The sequence below is a fragment of the Athene noctua genome, chromosome 1 (genome assembly GCF_965140245.1).
Source record: "Athene noctua chromosome 1, bAthNoc1.hap1.1, whole genome shotgun sequence".
Taxonomy (NCBI): domain Eukaryota; kingdom Metazoa; phylum Chordata; class Aves; order Strigiformes; family Strigidae; genus Athene; species Athene noctua.
The window spans coordinates 60,489,986-60,509,273 of record NC_134037.1 but is presented as its reverse complement, the minus strand read 5'-3'; the positions used below and the strand labels follow the sequence as shown (position 1 = coordinate 60,509,273).

The 19,288-nt window shown below is 38.4% G+C and overlaps 1 protein-coding gene across 1 annotated transcript in view; it reads right to left on the bottom strand.

The window, feature by feature from the left end:
* TPD52L1 (TPD52 like 1) overlaps positions 1-19,288 on the bottom strand; it is a 56,579-nt gene that overhangs the window by 12,256 nt on the left and 25,035 nt on the right. The window contains exons 3-4 of the mRNA XM_074896250.1: positions 16,825-16,973; positions 4,557-4,658 (exon numbers count right to left, since the gene is read on the bottom strand). Coding sequence (XP_074752351.1) covers positions 4,557-4,658; positions 16,825-16,973 — 251 coding nt within the window. The remainder of the gene's footprint in view (positions 1-4,556; positions 4,659-16,824; positions 16,974-19,288) is intronic.

Below are 19,288 nucleotides of genomic sequence, written 5' to 3'. Positions count from 1 at the left end.
TGTACAGCCATATATGATCAGGAAATCTGTGTTATTGCAGAGCTCTAAAAACCAGCACAAATGAAGGGGAGAGTGTCAGTAGAAATGAGAGAAAAAAACCTGCTTCATTCATCAGCAAAAGAAATGCTTATGAAATTATATTCTGAAGCAACACAGTATTACTATTTCTATTATAGGGGATATCAGAGAGACAGAGGTTTAAGAATGGTAATTTTGGTTATGACAAATACAGTATTTCAAGGAATTCGGCTCCCAAGGAGTTCATCAACAGTTTTAAGTGCCCAGATGGGCTGATTCCCATCATCACATTCAACTGTCACAGGCATGCCCCCAAGCTCTCCCTTCCTTCAGTCTTCTGTCTCTTTCTACATGTGCCTTCCAACCCCAGGCAGGAATGAGGCATTATATTACCTTCATTCATCTTCAGAGCTGGCTCATCCAGGAACTGAATCTGAAAGGGGTCTGTGCAATCATATAATTAAAGAAAATGTATGAGACAGTTGACTGAAGGATGTATAAGCAGTATAACTGCTGACATCCTAATTTGAATGCATGCTTTTGTTAGCTTAATCTTCAAACACATTTACTTGTGCGGCATTAATGTATGTGGTAGTGTGCAGCAAACTAAAAAACCAGAAAGTCTCCCAGCTGGTATCACAACCTATTTCTAAAAAGGTCATCAGCAGGGCTGAAACTCTTAGATCCACACAGACAGCTGCAGCATAGTCCAGCAGTATTGCACTAAAAGATTCAAACTTTACTAGTATGTAAAGGAGCAACAAATAAAGGCCCTCATCTCTGTATTACATCTGTGCTCTACAAGGCAAGAGCCATATTGAAATGTTAGCATAACCTCTGCTGAGAGATCTGAGCCCACACTACTGCCCTACGAGTGACCTGGGATTCTCCTCTTACCCTTTACCTTTCTTGTCAATGTTAGAAAATGTTAAAGAAGACAATATGAGCTGGGGATGCAATGGCTACAAAACATCCTGATAGCATAACATTAATCGCAAGAGCTATCATGAAGAATCTAATATCTTAACCAGATTACTACTGTCTGGTTTGTATCCTAAAGCAAAAGTATCTGTATACTGTTTTTATATGCGTTTCTGGATTTTTCTAGTCACATGATAATATTAAATAGAATGCAATACAACTGTAAAGAGACCTTACAAGCACTAATAATACAAAATTTAGAAGATGTAAAATGCTAAAGATTATTCATGCACAAAATTAATTACAGAGTTGCAACACTGGGAAGATCAGGTGGAGATGAAAGAGAATCACAGCAGCTGCATGAAAATCACTTTGTCCCAAAAGGGTGGCTTCTCTGTTCTTTGGGACACACAGAATTTTGTCTTTTTTGAATCCTAACACAGCAAAATCGCACATTTGGAGGAGTCTGTCTGCCTTGTTGCTATGACATTTTAGTAATATTTTTAGAGATAATACAAGGTGAAAATTAAGACCCTGCATCTTCAGAACGGAAATGTGTTTCATGTGGTGCGCTGTAGAGTTGACGTAGCAGGCAACCTGGAAAACAGCATTCTGTTTCACAAAGAAGGCACATTCAATATTAGAGTCAAGTTGATTGCAAGCCTTTTCAAAATCACCATAGACAGGGAAGAAAGGCCAAACACACCGGACTGCTGGACATACTGGGAATTACGATGATCATCTGGATTTTAGAAATCAGTTTCAACTGTCTGCTCTGAATGTAAGCAGAACAGGGATTTGCATCTGGATGCCATTGGTGACTATCAGACTTAATACCTATCCAAGAGAATTAAGACAGTCTGATGTCTGTTTAAATCAGCATTATGGGAGGGGGTGGTGATAATCCATATACTAGATCACTCAAAATTATTTGGATTAGCAAAAAAAGCAAGCAAACAATGAAACAAAAAATGCATGCCTCCTTACATCTTACTCCCCCAAACACAGCTGGCATTAGAGTGGGAGAAGGGAAGATTTTTAAAACCAGGTGGTAAGGTTTACAGTATGACCCCACACAGGACTTCACCTGCCCAAGCTAAGCCAAGATCTTAGGTCAGCTTTGTTGCTGAGGGAAGCATACTGACCATTACTCCAGATTTAGGATGTTCAGCAGATGCAGAAGGCCCAAGTCATGCCATGCTTCATGTAACTATGGGATCCTGGCTATTCCGCTTGCTGCTTCATCATAAAGAGTCAAGAAAACTCTCCTAACTGAGAACTTAAACAGTAAGCGTCCACAAAAGAGTGCTGGTAGCTCATATTTTCCTGAAAAATTCCAAACCAGGTTCAGGATAATAATTTTGATCAAAGAAAGGTATGAGAAACAAGCTTCTCAATTAATCAAAATGCTTATGGGCTTAGCCTTTGCTTTGTAGCTAAAGGGCTAACGGCATAAATACCACCCATCTGCTTTCCAAGCTAGTCAGAAGCATGATCACCATGGAGTGGGGGTTGGTACTGATAGGCAGGACAAAGGAATTTGTTAGCAGTCATTAATTAAGGGAAATATTAAAGGAAAAAAACATGCTCTATTACAGTGGAGACATTTCTGCCTTTGCAGTTCATCTCGTACCCCATGCAAAGCACAAGCAACAGGACCTGAGAAGTACTGAATTGTTAGAGTCATCCTTCCCTCTGTGATCAAGAGCCAGTGTTCAGGGTATTTGCACACCAACTTTTGGGTCACCACTGTAGGATCTAAAGCAGCAACAGGACCTGTTCACTGAATGGTTGGCTTGTCTTTGTTACAGGAGAAGTGTTATGAAAGAACAGAAAATGGAACAGAGGATATGTTGGTGCCACATGCAGCACACACATCTTGCACATTTCTTAAAAATACAGGATACAACTATAAATGCAGGGAAGGCAGTAAGAATAAAAAAAAGAGGCAGGGACAAGGTCTGTGAAAGCAACTCATGCAACTGGAGCCTCAGCCTGGAAAAGAAGGAACTGATGTGAAATACGATAAAATCACAGGAAATGAGTGACATGAAGGGCAGCAGAAGGACTACACTCACTGTTTCTTGTAATAGAAGAGCCAGAAGGCATCAAAGGAAAGACCAAGGAGACTCAGAATAGGGAATGAACGTACGAACAAATAAACCACACATTTCTTTACCACATAACTGTTCATCCAGGAAGACATGAGGTGTTATGAATGTCGAAAGCTCATACAAGTTAAAAGAAATAAATTGAAAAAAGATGAACTCATGAAGAAAAACCTTTCAAAGACTTTTAAATGAAAGCTCAAACCTGTGTTTTAGGATGTTTTCATCTCTTAAGATTGCTGAATGCTAAAAAAACATACTAGGAAAGTGTAACTGCACGCACTCCTTATTCTTATATCCTTTTCTAGGAATATACTACCTATGGATGTTTAACTGTATTGAGTCAAACAACTCTTAGTTTATGTTCATACCCTGGTTGCAAGTCACTCACTAGATTTCCACTTTAAACTGCATGTGGAAAAAGACATTGTAAAGCAGATCATACAGTGAAGAATATTTCCTTTTTTTAGTTTCACCTAGAAAAACAGTAGTACTCCCGTAGAGGGTTTATAAAGCTGTATGTAAAAGGTAGGTATGAAGGAAGGACTCTAAAAATTTCTTAACATTCAGATTCAAAATAAAGAAATGGAAAAAAGTTTTAGCTGCCAAGAACTGTTGTTCAGCCATTTGCAGTAAAAAAACCCCCAACATATAAGTTTGAAGTTCTGTAAAATAGATTCACACAGTTCTTAGGATATGGTTACCTCATACATTACAAAATGACCAAAAAAGAGAGTACATACCAATAACCCTATTAAATGAGATCTTAATTCTGCTGCTCAAATATGTTGTAGAGTTTTCCATGGCCATTTATCTCACCCCAAAAAATCAACTCCCTAATACACCTGAGAAGAAGTTCAGTAATCCTGCTACCAAGTTGAAAACTGAAGTGCTGGTTTACAGTGTACAATTTCTTCATTTATGCTCTCATTCTGAGGAACTTTAAGATCAACATTTTTAAAGATACATCAACATATAAAGCCTGATATTCAAGTTCCACTTAAGTGACAGTTCTCTTGACCACAACTCCTTTCACTGTACCTTTTTTATACATATAACTGAAGAACAAAACTTTGCCTTTGTACATCTTGAAAAAGCTGATTAAAAAAATAGTCTGACTTATTTTATTATCTGTCCATAAGCAGCTCAAAGGCAGGCTTGCTTTCTTCAGATGATGGTCTCCAGAATCCATGTATGAATAAAACTGGGTTAATAAAGATCTAACAGCTATTTTTTGTTCCATTTTATTTGTACATTTCCTTGAGCTTGCAAAGTTATTCCAAAAGGATTTCAAATTGCACTTTTTTTGAACCTGCACTCAAATAAGTATTGTATCATCATTCATTGTTATCCCTTCTTTTTGTTTGACACCATGAATGTTATAAAACAGTCTGACTACAAACTACTTGAACCTTTAAACACTAATGTAGAAGGAAAAGAAGAGCTGACAGATGACTATTACACTTTTTGTCCTCGTAATAAGACCAGAGAAGCGGCAGATCCCTATACCTCATATCTCCGAACTTCTTGCTGATAGCAGTTCCTACATTGCTGATTGCTGCTGTTGCTTTTTGTCCTGCATGGCTCAGGGTCTCATGTGTTTTCTTGTAACTGGAAACAAAAATAGAACAGAAATAGTGATAAGTAGTAAAATAGAGAGGCTAGAATCCCCTGCAATTAATTCACTTGTCTCTTATTTCCATATCTTAAAGTCTCATCCACTGAAAGATTAACAAACATAACTGTAGCACAAAACAAATTACAAAGATGTCTGTTTCTGCACAGCTTCCTAAGTGCAGTTTAAACCTAATATGAGCAAAATGCTCTCCAGAGCAATCCTTAACTGTGCCTCTCCCACTCAGTGGATGTTATCTGTAAAGGGGTCAGCGCAAGCTGTTTAAAAGTAGAATAACAGTGATTTGTTGAATACTTGTTTGATACAATTTCTGTACATTTACATCAAATAAGCATTCTCGCAGCAGACACTTGGTAGCAAAATCTGCTGTCTAAAGCATAGAAAATAATCAGGACATATACTCTTCCATGCATATATGTATTAGGTACATTTATCAGATACACTTTAAAATGATTTGTTGATATTTCAAATTAGACAAAATTGATCAAATCTGTTTCCATACGCTAGCTACAATTTTACTTTTTAAAAATTTCATTAAATGAAGAAGGTTTTGGGAGAGACAGGGAAAGAAAGATGAACAAATCCAGGCAGTGAATGCATATTCTAAATAGCATTAAATCCTTTCAGAAGTCATTTATTTCACAAATAGCATACACATTCAAACACAGAATCATCTTAATTTCCTGATCCGGAATATATGCTCTGACTCATGTAAATTCTTTAGTAGATTTAAGCTACATTCTTAGAGTAATCAATAAGCTTTTCTACACAGATGCTTTTTTGCTGAGTAAACCAACTCTAAGCATGTCAGAGGCTTCCTTCCGAGTAAATTATCTGATACTCCCAGTGATGCAGACAAGCTCAGAATTAAAAGTACTGACCCAGTAACAAAAGGAGAGCACATTATAATGTCTTTTATCCTGTGGCGTGCGTTGGCAGAAAAGAACTGAAGAAATGATCATGAAAAATTCAGAAATATAATTCCACTGGTTCTAATTCTCCTTTGAACAAATTCTCTAAGATTGTAAACGTGTACGAAAATACACTGGAGATTAATTAAAAAAAAAAAAAAAAAAATCAATCCCACTGCCTCATTCCTGAAACAGAATGTTTTCTTCTTACTTTTAGGTATATGAAAGCAATATAACTTTGCGGATGCAGGTGGAAAAATAAAGAGAAAATTAACATTTACAATAGACACATTACATTTTATGTCAGGTCCTTTTAGCCTCAGCAATACCAATTGCTGAAAGTCCCCTGTTGAGGACTGCGTTTTACAAACCACAGATTAGAAGGCAGATGCCAAGTAATGCTCTATTCTTTCAGACAACAGTCTATCAACAATTAATTTTTCCCAACACAAATACTTTTGGTTTTATGTTCCTAAACCACAAAGTATCTTACAGACTACTGACTTGACCTAACGAATTCTAAAACTGCCAAGTGAAATAGCTCATTCTACGAAGGTGCTTGTTACTGTTTTCACTGACTAGAAAGGCAGCCTACAGGGAGCAACTTAGATCAGGATACCAAATCTCTAGAAACCTAGAGTAAGATAAGTGCAATCAATCACATGCACAGTGCTGAGTGACAACAAGGGCTAAAACATTGCACCAGTGACAGAATGAGCACAAATTAGTTATAGAAAGGCAGAAATACTGGTTATGTCTGGTTTATTTCTTCTGGTGGAATACAAAGGCGACCAAAAAGACTGTTTTCACTGGGTCTCCTTTCTCCTCAGACCTGCTTTCTGTTCCTGGACACAGCAAGATTGCAATGCTCTTCTTTCACTGAGGTCTCATTCTCTAGATTAACTATAATAGCTCTGTCATTCTCTTGCTGTCAGCAGACATACTCTCATATAAACTAGAGTGGGATGAGAACCTAAAATAGGCATTAATGATGCTTCAGTCAAACTATGAACACGTAGCTTTTGGGAAGTGTTACTTATGAAAAAAAAAAAATCAAATATTCTAATGCCCGTGGGCTTATACCTCTCTCTCTCTCTACATATATATATAGACATATTGGCATTTCTTAAAATGCCTACATTATTGCATACAAGACTAGGCATTTTCCTGATAGAAAAGTTTCCTAAACCATTGAGATCAAGTGAAATTTTGCTGATGACTAAATGAAGCCAAGACTTGACTTCCAGGTCTAAAAGGTCCTTGGCAGCAGAACTTATTCATGTACAGGCTGACTGTGCACAGTAAAATACTTTGCAGATATCCTTCTGAACTAATTTTTTGCAGACAACACCTTGAAGTTAATTTTATTCACAGGCATGTTTATCTTTATGAAAAAAACATCCCCATGTCTTACCCTTCTGCTGCAGGTTCTTCATGCTGTATAACACTGTTAAGAGAACAGTGCCAAATAGCCCATTCAGCAAACGGATTCAACTTTAACTGAGAAACATTAGAGTCCCCTATGTATTTCTGAACATTACATTGGTCAGAACACACCTTCTGAGATTTGGTTGAAATGACACTGATTTTGGCATTCCAACTAATACTGTGTTTTCTCTATAAATCCCATAAGCCCAACAACCTCCCCAGTATTTCCACTAGCAAGGAAGACATAGAGACTGCATTTATGTTCCTAATGCTTTTGACATTACATAACAGCATAAATCCAGCTAAGACTGTTACGCAACCAGTCTTTTTTCAGCACCAACTTCAGCAAAAATGACCTTTGACATGAAGCCCTCCTCCCATCAGCAAAGCCAAAGAAAAACTTTAAGGAACAACAAAGTAACAAAGGTTAAAATACAGTGCTACATGTAATACCTGTCAGCAGAGACAAGGAACAGTAATTTGCATCCTAGCAGAGCCCAGTGATGGCTTAAAAATAAAGTCCCCCTCATCCCTGCCTCTCCACCATTATACAAATCACTATGCCTTCTTCATTAATAAATGATCTTTCCACCGAGCACATTGCCTTCCTGTAGTTAGCTATGCTCCGTATTGATATACATCACAGTATTTTGGTCCAGATATTTTTATCATAGTTATGTTGAAATTTACAGCATTCATTTGATACCTTGCCAAATGCACTAGTAACAATGATCTCTTCAACATTCTCTCTGACCTCCGGGAATATTTTCAGTTGTATTAATAACCTGAGACAGCAGTCTTCATACCCTCATGTAACACACACTAGTTTGCAGTTTTGTTTTAATGCACTGAACAGCTTACAGAATTTTCAGAAACCTTTAAGAGTAGAAATGAAGTTGGATATTCCAGTTAAGACCTACTAACATTTATTCCTTGGAAAAAGTGCTGTACGTATGGCTTAGATCCTCCTAACACCACCAACTGTCCCAACATGCTAAATCATCTACAATACCTGCACGCTCTTGTCCTTTGAGCAGTCGTGGCTGGCAATTGTTAGGGAAGTACTGACCACCCAGCTCACTGGGACAGGTGACAGCATCTCAACAGGCAGTCAGACATCGGCTGAAATAAGGTCAGTGACCCTGAACCTTAAGGCAGAAATGCTCCAGAAGAAACAAACTCAACTCAGATAATTTAGGACACAGAGATTCAAGAAATACCATCTTCCTTCCAACCCACAGCATGCATTTTTACACAAAGACATCATTAGGCTCTATGCCTTTCTTACACTAATACAAAGTCACCACAACCTCCCTGAGTTTAACAGCATTATGCCAGATGCTCAGTAGCATTAGTAAAAGTAGAAACAAGCTACCTGATCTATGCAACTAGAGTAGGAATTCCTTCTCTGGTTTTGTGGCATCTAAATGTACTCAGTAGCAAAGAAGAACTGCTGGTAGTGGCTAACAAGGATCACATTCCATTCTTTTCACTTAGCACTTAACAGTAAATACTTATATTTCACAGACAAAAAGGATTAAACAAATATGGTATGTGAATTGCTGTCACAATCATACACTTGTAAATGAAACTCACTTGTGTCATTTTGAACATTACCTTTTATATGACATTAACCTAAGAATTTAATCCATCAACTTCCAATTATAATTTTGTTTTAAAATAGGATATTTCTTTTAAAAAAGCAATTGTTTATAAAACTCATTATTAGAGGTTATCATAAGATATGCTGATATTGCAGTTATATTCTGATAATATGCCCAAAACATTTAAAAGAAGCTTTAAAGATAACTCACATCTCCAGTATTGTAACATACTAATTAGGCAAAGTAGATTTGCAGCATATTTTGACTGAATTTTCACCTGACAGTTTCATATATGCATTTAGGCTGTATTATCATATGACAACCAGGTCTCACTAGCTGATTTTTATAGCCAGTGAAAGCAAATGAAAGAAGATACTGTTCCATAAAACACAAGGTGTGAAGGAAATAGTGCTTCAGAGAGAGTAGAGCCATGCAGCAGACATATAGAGAGGTCAGAGAACTAGACATTTAAATTATCAACATCATCTGCAGGATAAGACAGGATAATCATACTGCATGCTGTTTGATCTCATCTCAACTCAGTACAGAACTGCCCTTCACATGGCAGAGTTAAATCTAACCTTCCTTCACGGGTGCAGTACATGGACCGCTAGTAGGAGTAGGCTACAAATATTCACAGTTTGCATAGCAAGATGCACATTCTGTAAAATTACTACATCTGCTAATTAGTACATCTCCATTCAGTATTGTGTTTCTCAATCAATGCTTGCTGTCAAACTTAACCCTCTTCTGTGATAAAGCTTGCATAAGATGCAACAAAATGCAAACAATTAACAACAAAACCATACAGTTGAGCAGAGCCTGGTAGCACAAGCCATGCCCTATGGAGCTTGCTGCTTTTTAGTTTTCAAACCATTAGCCAGCTTACGAATGACATTTCTGGAATCAGTGTAAAGCATCTGGGTCTCTGAGAAACTCTCAGCTAGAAAATTGCTGATTTTCTGTGAAAAACAGGGCTCAGGATTGACCAAATTATGCTAATACTCAAACAAAATAAATGCATATATGAATGGCAGATAACATGTATATAAGGCATTCTCTAAGAGCATTCATATTGCCATTTTGCCCACAAATGAACTCTACAGTGTTGTTGGATTGTTTTTTAGTGCTTACCTGAAACTCATTCCAACTTCAAAAACAAACAATGACAGGTGCACTTTTTTAGACATTCTTCCCTTTGCCAGGTATGTTAAGAATTAATTGGAACTGTGCTGGCACTTGGATGGGTACATATGCCTAAAAAGGAAAAGTGATGCAAAGGAAATATACCCCAGGTAGTTGTTCTCCCAAAGAGTGGAAAGGCAGAGCTGAGGGAACCGAACCTCTGCAGGTTGAAGAGGACCTGCCTGCAGCCAGAAATCTGTGTGCAACACATGAAAGATGACTGTTCCATAGGCTGAAGAGAGTCACAGGTCAGGAAAGGTGCCAGACAAAGCTAACAAATAACTCTGTGCTGTCCTGTAATCTTCAAAAATGTGGGAAAAATAGGGATATAATTCTGTGAAAGCACTATTTGTGCAATGCAGCACAGAACAGGGGGAAAACAAGTAGTTGTGGTATCATTAATCTCCAGGTACAAAAGTCACAGTATGTTGGCTTAAGCACTGATGAGTTTAAGACATTCCAAGACAAAACTTCACAGTTCATCATATCTTAAACTATACCAGTAACACTGTGGGCTCTGCACTGTACACTAGATCAACAAAATCATGCTGATTAAACAGTCTCCCTTTTCCTTTCTTCTCCTTCTTTTTTCCTCTTCTTCCCTTTCCTTCCTTCCCCGTTTCTTCTTTCCTTTTCCCTTCCCTTTCTTTTCTTTTCCTTCTTTCTCTTTCCTTTTGTTTAATTTCTGTTCTTCCTTTTCAATTCTCCCTTTCCTTTTCTTTTCCTTCACTTTACACTGACCCTTTCCTGGTTATTTTTAATCCTGGTCATTGCAGAGATTTCAACCCACATTCAGGACTCCACTCCTCTCCTTACACTTAGATATACATACATACAGATAACTATAATATGCATGTATATATTTTCTAGTGCCCAATGATAATTACAGTGGGTTTTTTTTCCTGGGAAACTAACACTGTATTCATTGATCCAGAACAGATCATCTGACCTTGCTGGGGAACTTCCATTAGCTGAAGGTTCCGGTGTAAAAAGGTGGACATATAGAAAAGCAACAATGAGAACAGACTAAGTTAAGTCCTCGAAGTCCTTTCCCCAACCTTATTATTCCACCCTTCCAAATTCAAGGCCAGAAATGCATGTGGAAAAGCAGTAAAAAAATTATCTTTGAAGAAGGCATTAACATTGCCTGATCTGACTCAAAGGACACAAAGTCAGTGGGAGTGAAAGGCTCCCTTTACTTCCATGTAGCACAGGCTTACACACAGGTAATGTGCTTGCTAAAGCCAACATGAAATTTCTTCACTTACACAACTGCTACATTTACTTGCAAATTTAGTGAGAAAAAAAAAATGTCAGAAGGTGATTACACATTGCAATGAACAGAAACACCCACATTTCTTTTACTACCACGCATAACAAGTACGTGTGTGGGAACACAGTATGCTGAGTTCCTAAAAGTCACAGTAGGACTGTGCTTGTCCACAAAGTATATCTGACTTCCTGAGAAAATTCTGAACCTCTGGAACATGTTACTATATATTTAGTTATACTAATGAAGACTGCAGGTACCATAGATTGGAAAACACATGCAGCGCAACTATTACTTTATATTTTCTCATCACCTGGTAGAAATGAACTACAAAATGCTAAGTTCCCACTATTTTTGGAAATCCATACAATTGTCCTCAGGTTCCCTATCAGCAGAACTAAGCTTGCTCACATAACTTTCAACCAGTAGTCAACTAAGAGCTATTTATTCTGCCTCTAGAGGAAAAGGCCAAGTGCGTGTTGAACACTCTCATCCCAAATCTCAGGTAAGTATTACATATAAGACCAGAGCAATATTGAAACCTTCCTAAAAAGGCTTCAAAAGACAGACACCATCTGAGAAAGTCTCAAGCACTGTCTAGGAGACATGCTGTTCAGAGCTAGCACAATTCTCTTGATTCTGGCCTCTGAATCATGAGATTTTACCTTTCTACAAGTGACAATTTTTGACTGTGAGGGCAAAAGATGAAAAGTCATTCTGAAAACAGATCTGTGAGATTCCTATCCTAGATGGCAGTCTTGCATGGGTGCATCTTCCATCACATCAAACCCTTTCCCAACCCCTGGTTGGAATCACTAAGTATATGGACTTTTGAGACATTGCACCTGATTTCACTACTACAGCCCTCAAGGACAGAAAGGGTTTTCTTTAAGTTTTTAGCTATTCTAATAATTTATTTGCCATGGAAAAACTGCTGCTAACAGTGGTCTGAACATCTGCAGTATTGGTTTTGAAGGGGGTTAGTAGTAAAACCAACCATTTTCATCTTCCTAGCTCTATCTCTGTAGTTATAAAACTGTTCCATCTATTGGTTGAAAGGTTTTCCTCTTTAAAATAGAGGATGCTTATGCCTTCTAACAGTTGCTAACATTTTAAGAAAGAATGACAAAGGAGCTTCTGGGAACTATTAGGCTGGAGTGAGGTTACTGGTGGGTAATTTTACAGATACAACTGTTCCTTAGAAAGTCAGTAGTACCAAAATATCTCCTGAGAGAATATTATAATGCCTTACTGTTTTTTTCCAGAGTACAGAAGAGCATTAAATTAAAAGCTGAGAGACAAAGCTGAGCATGGCTACAATATCTATGCTTTGTAAAGGCCAAGGTAGATCAGTGTCCTTAGTGCTTCATGTGAGGAACTGGTGAGGAGGATACATTGACCCTTGTAACTTTCTCCATACATAATGCAATGCAATTCTGTAACTGCATTGAAGAATACTATTACTTGGGACCTCCGCTGTCTGAAAAAAATGGGGCAGTCTCAAGAAGTTCAACAAGGGGAAATGCAGAGTACTGCAATTTGGGATTAATAACCCCATGCACCAGCAGAGGCTGGGGATCAACCAGCTGGAAAGCTGCCTTGCAGAAAAAGACCCAGGGTCTTGGTAGACAACAAGCTGAACATGAGTCAGCAATGTGCCCTCACAGCAAAGGTCGTGGATGGTATCCTGGACTGCATTTGGAAGAGGGATTACAGGTCGAGGGAGGTGACTCTTCCCCTCTACTCAGCTCTGGTTATGGGCACACCAGGAGTGCTGGGTCCTGTTCTGCGCTCCCCAGTACAAAGCAGACATGGATATAGTGGAGCAAGTCCAGTGAAGGGCCATAAAGATGTCTAAGGGACTGGAGTATCTCTCGTATGAGGAAAGGCTGAGAAAGCTAGGACTGATCATCCTACAGAAGAGAAGGCTCATGTGAGGATCTCTTCAATAACCTGATGAAAGGGAGTAGAGAAGATAGAGGCAAACTCTTCTCAGTGGTATCTACTGAAAGTGCAAGAGACAGAGGGCACAAATTGAATGCAAGAAATATTTAAACTAAGAAAAATGTTTTTCACAGTAAGGGCAACTGAACACTGAAACAGGTTGCCCAGAGAGGGTGTAGAGTCTCCATGCTTGGAGATATTCAAAACCTGACAGGACATAGTCCTGAACACCCTCCTTTAGCTGACCCTGCTCTGAAAGGGCGAGTTGAACTAGTTAGTCTCCTGACAATTATGTCAACCTCAACTATTCTGTGATTCTGTATGAAACTAGGTCAATCTTTATAGAAGCTATCTTCTTACCTTAATGCACTATGCAGTGAAAATCTCAAGTAAGGAAGGCTAAAGAGTACTGTGGGCATTTCACTGAAACACCACCAAACAGTTTTAACTAAGTAAACATACTGCATTCAGGTTACATAAAACCTTTCCTTTGTAGCAAAATGTTAATTAGAAAAGCTCAGTTATGGTCTTTCTAAATACGTGAAGACACTTTTAATAATTTCTTAAACTAAAACAAATAACCTTGAAATCTGCCAACATTACCCAGCTTCTAGCATCTAAATAAGAATGAATTATCTATGTTTAAAATATAAATAAAAAACCTGCATTGCTAGAAGCTGTCTGAATATCCACCCATCTCTATTCACTAGAAACCTGATCCTTAAAAAGGTGTGTGTGGGAAGTCATTCCAATTGAATGCCTTACCACCATGAAAGCAAATTAAACTTGAGGCAATCATTTGCTCTCTAGTTACTGATATCCTCTATAGTAGAACCTTCTGCCCTCCCTAACATATAGATTTTACTAAAAATCAGCACACAGAAGAATAGCAGAGGAAATGAATAAGGAACTTGAAAAATGCCTTATGATTCTAGTCATCATAGTAAGTGAAGGACTTCCAGGTGTATTTCATACAAGGCTGAAAAATGCAAACAACATTACAAGTTTTCTTTATAGAAGAAAACAAAGCTGATTAAAAAAACCCTGATCTTACGCAAAAAAACCCAAACCCCTGTGCAAATATAATGCCTTACTAGAGGTAGTTACATTGCTTTTGCATACCTTAAAGCATGAATTAATGACAAGTAACTAGATTTTGTATAGAACTGTATGTTGAGCCTGACATAATCTTCAATCTATGGAGGACATCAGTTCATTGACCTCCAACTCCAGCTTTCCTCAATATGAAAACTGAGTTGTTTTTTTTCCCCTTTTTAATCATAGCAACACTTTAATAACGATTTCTGACATGTGCATGTCAAGTATGCTCAGGCTAACTCCTAAGCTACCTGTGGCCAACATTTTAAAATGTAAATGTTTTAAAATAGTCAGAATCTCAAGTTTAAATTTAGTCATTCCAGGTAGCATCCATCCTGTGAGTTAGGTCACAAGTCTTAACTAGTTGTTCAGACAAGTCTTGTTTTTGAAACTCAAATAAAAAGTATCAGCTACCCTACTGATAAAGTATCCTAAGTCTTTCTATCCTTGTAGAAAATGTCAACATTGTGAAGGGAAAATGAAAAGCTGTCTTGGAATTTTCTACCAGATTTCAAGTAAAAACAAAGTTTTTGTTTCAAAATTTTGCTAGTGTCTCCCAGTAACTCTAGTTCAGGTGGCTTGGGCCCCACCTCTCTTCTAAAGCTCAGCGTCTCTAGACTGTCTATTCTCCTAGCACATGCCAGACATCCTCACTGAGACAGCATGTAAATTACATGGCATAAGAAATAGGAGCTAACTGAGAAACTGGTCAAAAGTTAGAAGACATACAAACTACATTTCCTGTTAAGGGGTTGATGCCTTATTTGACTTCTCATTAAAATACAAAGAATTATTATTTTAATGTGAAAATGTACATTTTTACATATTTTTTCCAAGTTTCTGTCAGGGCCTTGAGTGCACTAAGAGGCACTGTAAACTTCCCCCCCCCACTCCCACGGGTTTGTCTACTTGGACTCAAGGCTAGTTCTGACACAGCACAACTGTGTAACCTTGGGTAAGACTGTGGTGACAATGCTGTGCAAGAAAGAGTTCAGAGAAGCCCTGTAAGGCACATCTCCCTTTCACTTGGGAGCTACACTAAAGCTTAGACTGCATTTAAACCCTTGGTCCTTGCCTGAATTAGGTTTCTGGTATGCCTGTATCTGGCTAGGTATCTCACTGATCTTGACTCACAGATTTGACTTCCCTGCTTGACCTTGTACCTGGCTCCTCACTACAGACTCACCTGGAGATGTAAACTCTTGGCTTGACACTGTTTACTGTCACTGGACCTGCTCTGCTCTCTTTGTTCAGGTACTGTGGGACTGCTCCTTCATGGGTGATGCCACTGCCCTGCCTGCCTTTCTGGCAACTCCCAGCTCAACTCTTTTGTGGAGCAGCTCATTCTTTCTTCTCCTTAAGTGTCAAATTCAGTTGTCAATTGAAAAGAAAAAAAAAAAAAGTAATTTTTCAGACAGCACTTGATGAAAGGTGGGTGGTTCTTTCTACCAATGTTTCTATTAATTCAGTCCAAAAAGTTTTAGAGGAACATAGTACATTTGTATGTTAAGTATAAAGATCGGTATGAAGCTGAGACCAGCCCCTCACTAATTATCATGACCTTCCTAGAACTTTTGAATTCAGTTTTATTCTCCATCTCTCTCAGTGATGCTCCATCAGAGATACAGAGCAAAAAGTGTTTGAAGCTTACAAGTAACACTACCTATCCTGGGTTTGAACATTATTGCAGCAGATTCAAGATAAGTCTTATTGCTATGTCCATATGTGTATTTTTCCTTCCTTATGTGAGACAAAAGGCCTGCACCAGTAGCTCTTGGCAGCAAGCTGCAGCCCAAACAATCTCTCTCCTCTGCTTCCTCATCCAAGAACTGCTGCATTTTTAAAAGGCACCCTCCTGGAAGTCAGCAGCTAACTTGGAAAGACTTCCATGCTATAACTGGTCTGGTTCAAGACAAAAAAAACCCCCTCAAGTTAAAACCATTTCAACAACAGCAGTGGAGTAACAGTGCTTCATATTTCTGCAGTACCTTTCATTCTAGGAACCTAAAGCTGCTTACGTTTTACTGAATTCTTGTGAACTACTTACACATTCTGCACAGTGGTAAACCAAGGCTGTGAGAGGCTTCAGGGACTTGCCTAAGAACACATTGGGGGAAAATAACAAATAACTTGACATATGTAGGATTTACGACAGCCTCAAAGATGGTACAGTTACTCCAAAAACATTTTGTTGTTTCTTTTGGACAACCAAAAGCAGGAATTAAACAGTCAAATATCAACTAATCCTGCCAGTATTCTTTATAATTCAGATGATGGTACTATTTTCTTTAAATAGTTGCTAATATTTTTGGGGATGTTTTCTGTTGCTTGGGGTTTTTTTCCATTGTCTCTCTTGAAGTTGAAAAATATAATACATTGAGATTAAAAAAAGGTTCTCTCTTTGCAGTAAGGACTCTGCAAGAATGCATCACGAGGCAGGAAGATAACCCTCTCAGAACCACAACAGTTTTAGCTGCTGTGATTTTGCAAGAGTGAGGTACAACACAGTAGCAAAGCATGTCACTGCTGTGGAAGGGGTTTTTTCCGGTCCCCTTGCTCTGAGAAGCTTGACGTGTTTGTCCCTGCCATCTACTCCTCCTGGCAGTATTTCAATTGCTAAATTTCATACCAGAGCTCATCAAGACAATAACCCCAACAGGCTACATATACAAAGATGAATTTGTTCAAGGTGTGTACTCACGCAGAAGTTGTCTGCATATCATGCCAGCTTTTGCTGAAGTTCTGCTTCAGTTCATTCATCAGACTTATGCCAAGCTTTTGTTTAATTTCAACCAGGTGCTTTTCTTTGGCTGCTAGCACTTGCCGCAAAGTTGAAATTTCATCCTCCAGCTGAGAGAAACAAAGAGGGAGAAGAAAGGAGTTAGTCTGTTCCCACAGAAGGATAAACACATAGGATGTGTTAAATGAATCTCACATAAACTTGCATTTTTTTGTAGGTGACTAGAGAGACAGAGAAGTTCAAGTGCTTGTGGAGATCACAAAAACATGTCCAGAACAGAGTTGACACCACATCCAATTAATGTCTCAAACTGTGTCACCTATGCACACCATCATATACATGCATGTGACAAGAGAGAATTCTCCAGTAAGGAAGTGACTACTGAGCAACTGGACCAAGATCTGCCTTAAGTCATTAGGAGTCTCAAACATCAGTTTTTCATTCACTTAGTAAAATGGGAATGGGCAGAACAAGAGAAGACTGGATAATTCAGGCAAATATCTCTCTCTGAATGCACAGGCTTTTAATTTCACATTTGTCGCTTTATAGTCTTCCACCCACGAAAAAAATAGATGCAAATTCTTAAGAGCAGGTTAAAAAAAATAAATTGCATGACGACATATGACTTGAGAATATTATAAAAAGTTACATTCTCGTCACATGAAGTTTAGCTATATATTTTAGGCCCTACATATTTCAAAATAGTAACATAAAAATATATAGCAGATGGACTGTTAACTTGAGTGAACAGGTCCTCCACAAAGCACAGAAGCATTCAGAAGACACAGCAGATTAGTCTTTTCAGAGCTCCTAGTCATTAACCAAACTGTGCAAATTCAAGTTGTAAAGATGCCATTCAGTCTGAACAGAGGGATATAATTCTCCCTGAAGTGGACATTGTTTGAAACATTTAAACCAAGCCAGTGTTTTAGCAAGTCAAGGACAAGGACACTTGACTTAGAGGAGGGACCGCTGAATCAGCCTGCCCCTGGTGCAGGATCCCCGCCTTGGGCAGCACTCCTGCCAGCATGGGTTTGCATTCTTCATCCGGAAGCCTCCCAAGCCAATCAATTATACAAGCAGCACTCGAAGGTACTGAAGCTAACAAGGGCAAGTGACACCAGAGCAGCTGCCTTTCACTTCAGGTTTAGAAATTCCCTTACCAACTGTGTTCCTTCCTCCATATGTTAATAGGATAACATATGGTAATGTATCTGATTACCATATGTTAAGTTCCCTGGAACCACAGTCTCCCTGTGATTTAACACCATAGGCTGCAGAAAATGAGGCAAGCACCAGCTGAATCAGTTGCTGACCTCCAGGGCTATATTTAGGATGTCAATACCAACATTATTTTTATTTTACACACGTATGCATCCTGCTTCCCTCTAAAACTGGCTGCAAGCTCACTGTTCTTAGACAAGTCTCACCCTTGAATCCCCTAGCTATTAGTATCTCTTTTGTCACTACATGCTATCTAAATTATTCAAGCAGCTCAGGAATTAAGCAACAAGACTATGAACACAAAGCAAAATCATGACCTTAGTGGAACAGGTATCAGTATTCACCAATGCCTGTAATACCAACACTTTGCTGTTCAAATATGTAACAATCCAAAACGGTTTTATTCCTTCCCATGTCCTTTATGGTCCATTATACTCCTAATCTGCAAATGAAACACTGTCAAGAAGAAGCATGAGCTTCCCTTCTGACAGGATAACTGGTTAAATGCTTACCAAAAGAAGAATTCACAAATGTTGGCATTCCTCAGACTAAGTTCAGAGCTCCCTTTAGTTGTTTCCCACCCACAGCAAACCCCTCAGTGCACAAGGCTGCCTGAATAACACTGCTAAAGCACTTAACTTAAACCAATATCAATATGCTTACATGTACTTAAACATTAATGCTTTCCAGATGGGCTAGCGCTAGGTTTATCATTAGGTACCTGGATATGTAAATATTTGAGGGCTTCTATTAAAATTACTTTCCATCTGTTCTCTTGAACGGACACCTAAAGCTGTAAAGCCCTAAGCAAGCGTTAACAATGCTCAGTGGCATATATGAATAACATTTCTGACTATATCAAAAATAATAAAGTATTTTTCTTTAGAGATCACTTTTGAACTGACAAAATCTTCCTCAAGTTCCATCACTTTAAATTAATGTCAGATACAAAGCCTCCCTTCAAATGTTCAGATATCAGCCACTGAAGACTGAAGTAGGTAGAAAGGATTAGGGACTTGAAGTAGGATCTTGAAAATCATTTAAGCAGGTTACATACCAAACTCTCACGGAAGTCAGGCATCACCTGCTTAGGCATGTTTGAAAAGTCCAGTCATAAACGCAGACTCCATTATGAAACTAGGGTTTAAGTCAACAGAAACACAAGCTTCTAGTCCTCACGTTTCCTTTCCTTCTAAGTGCA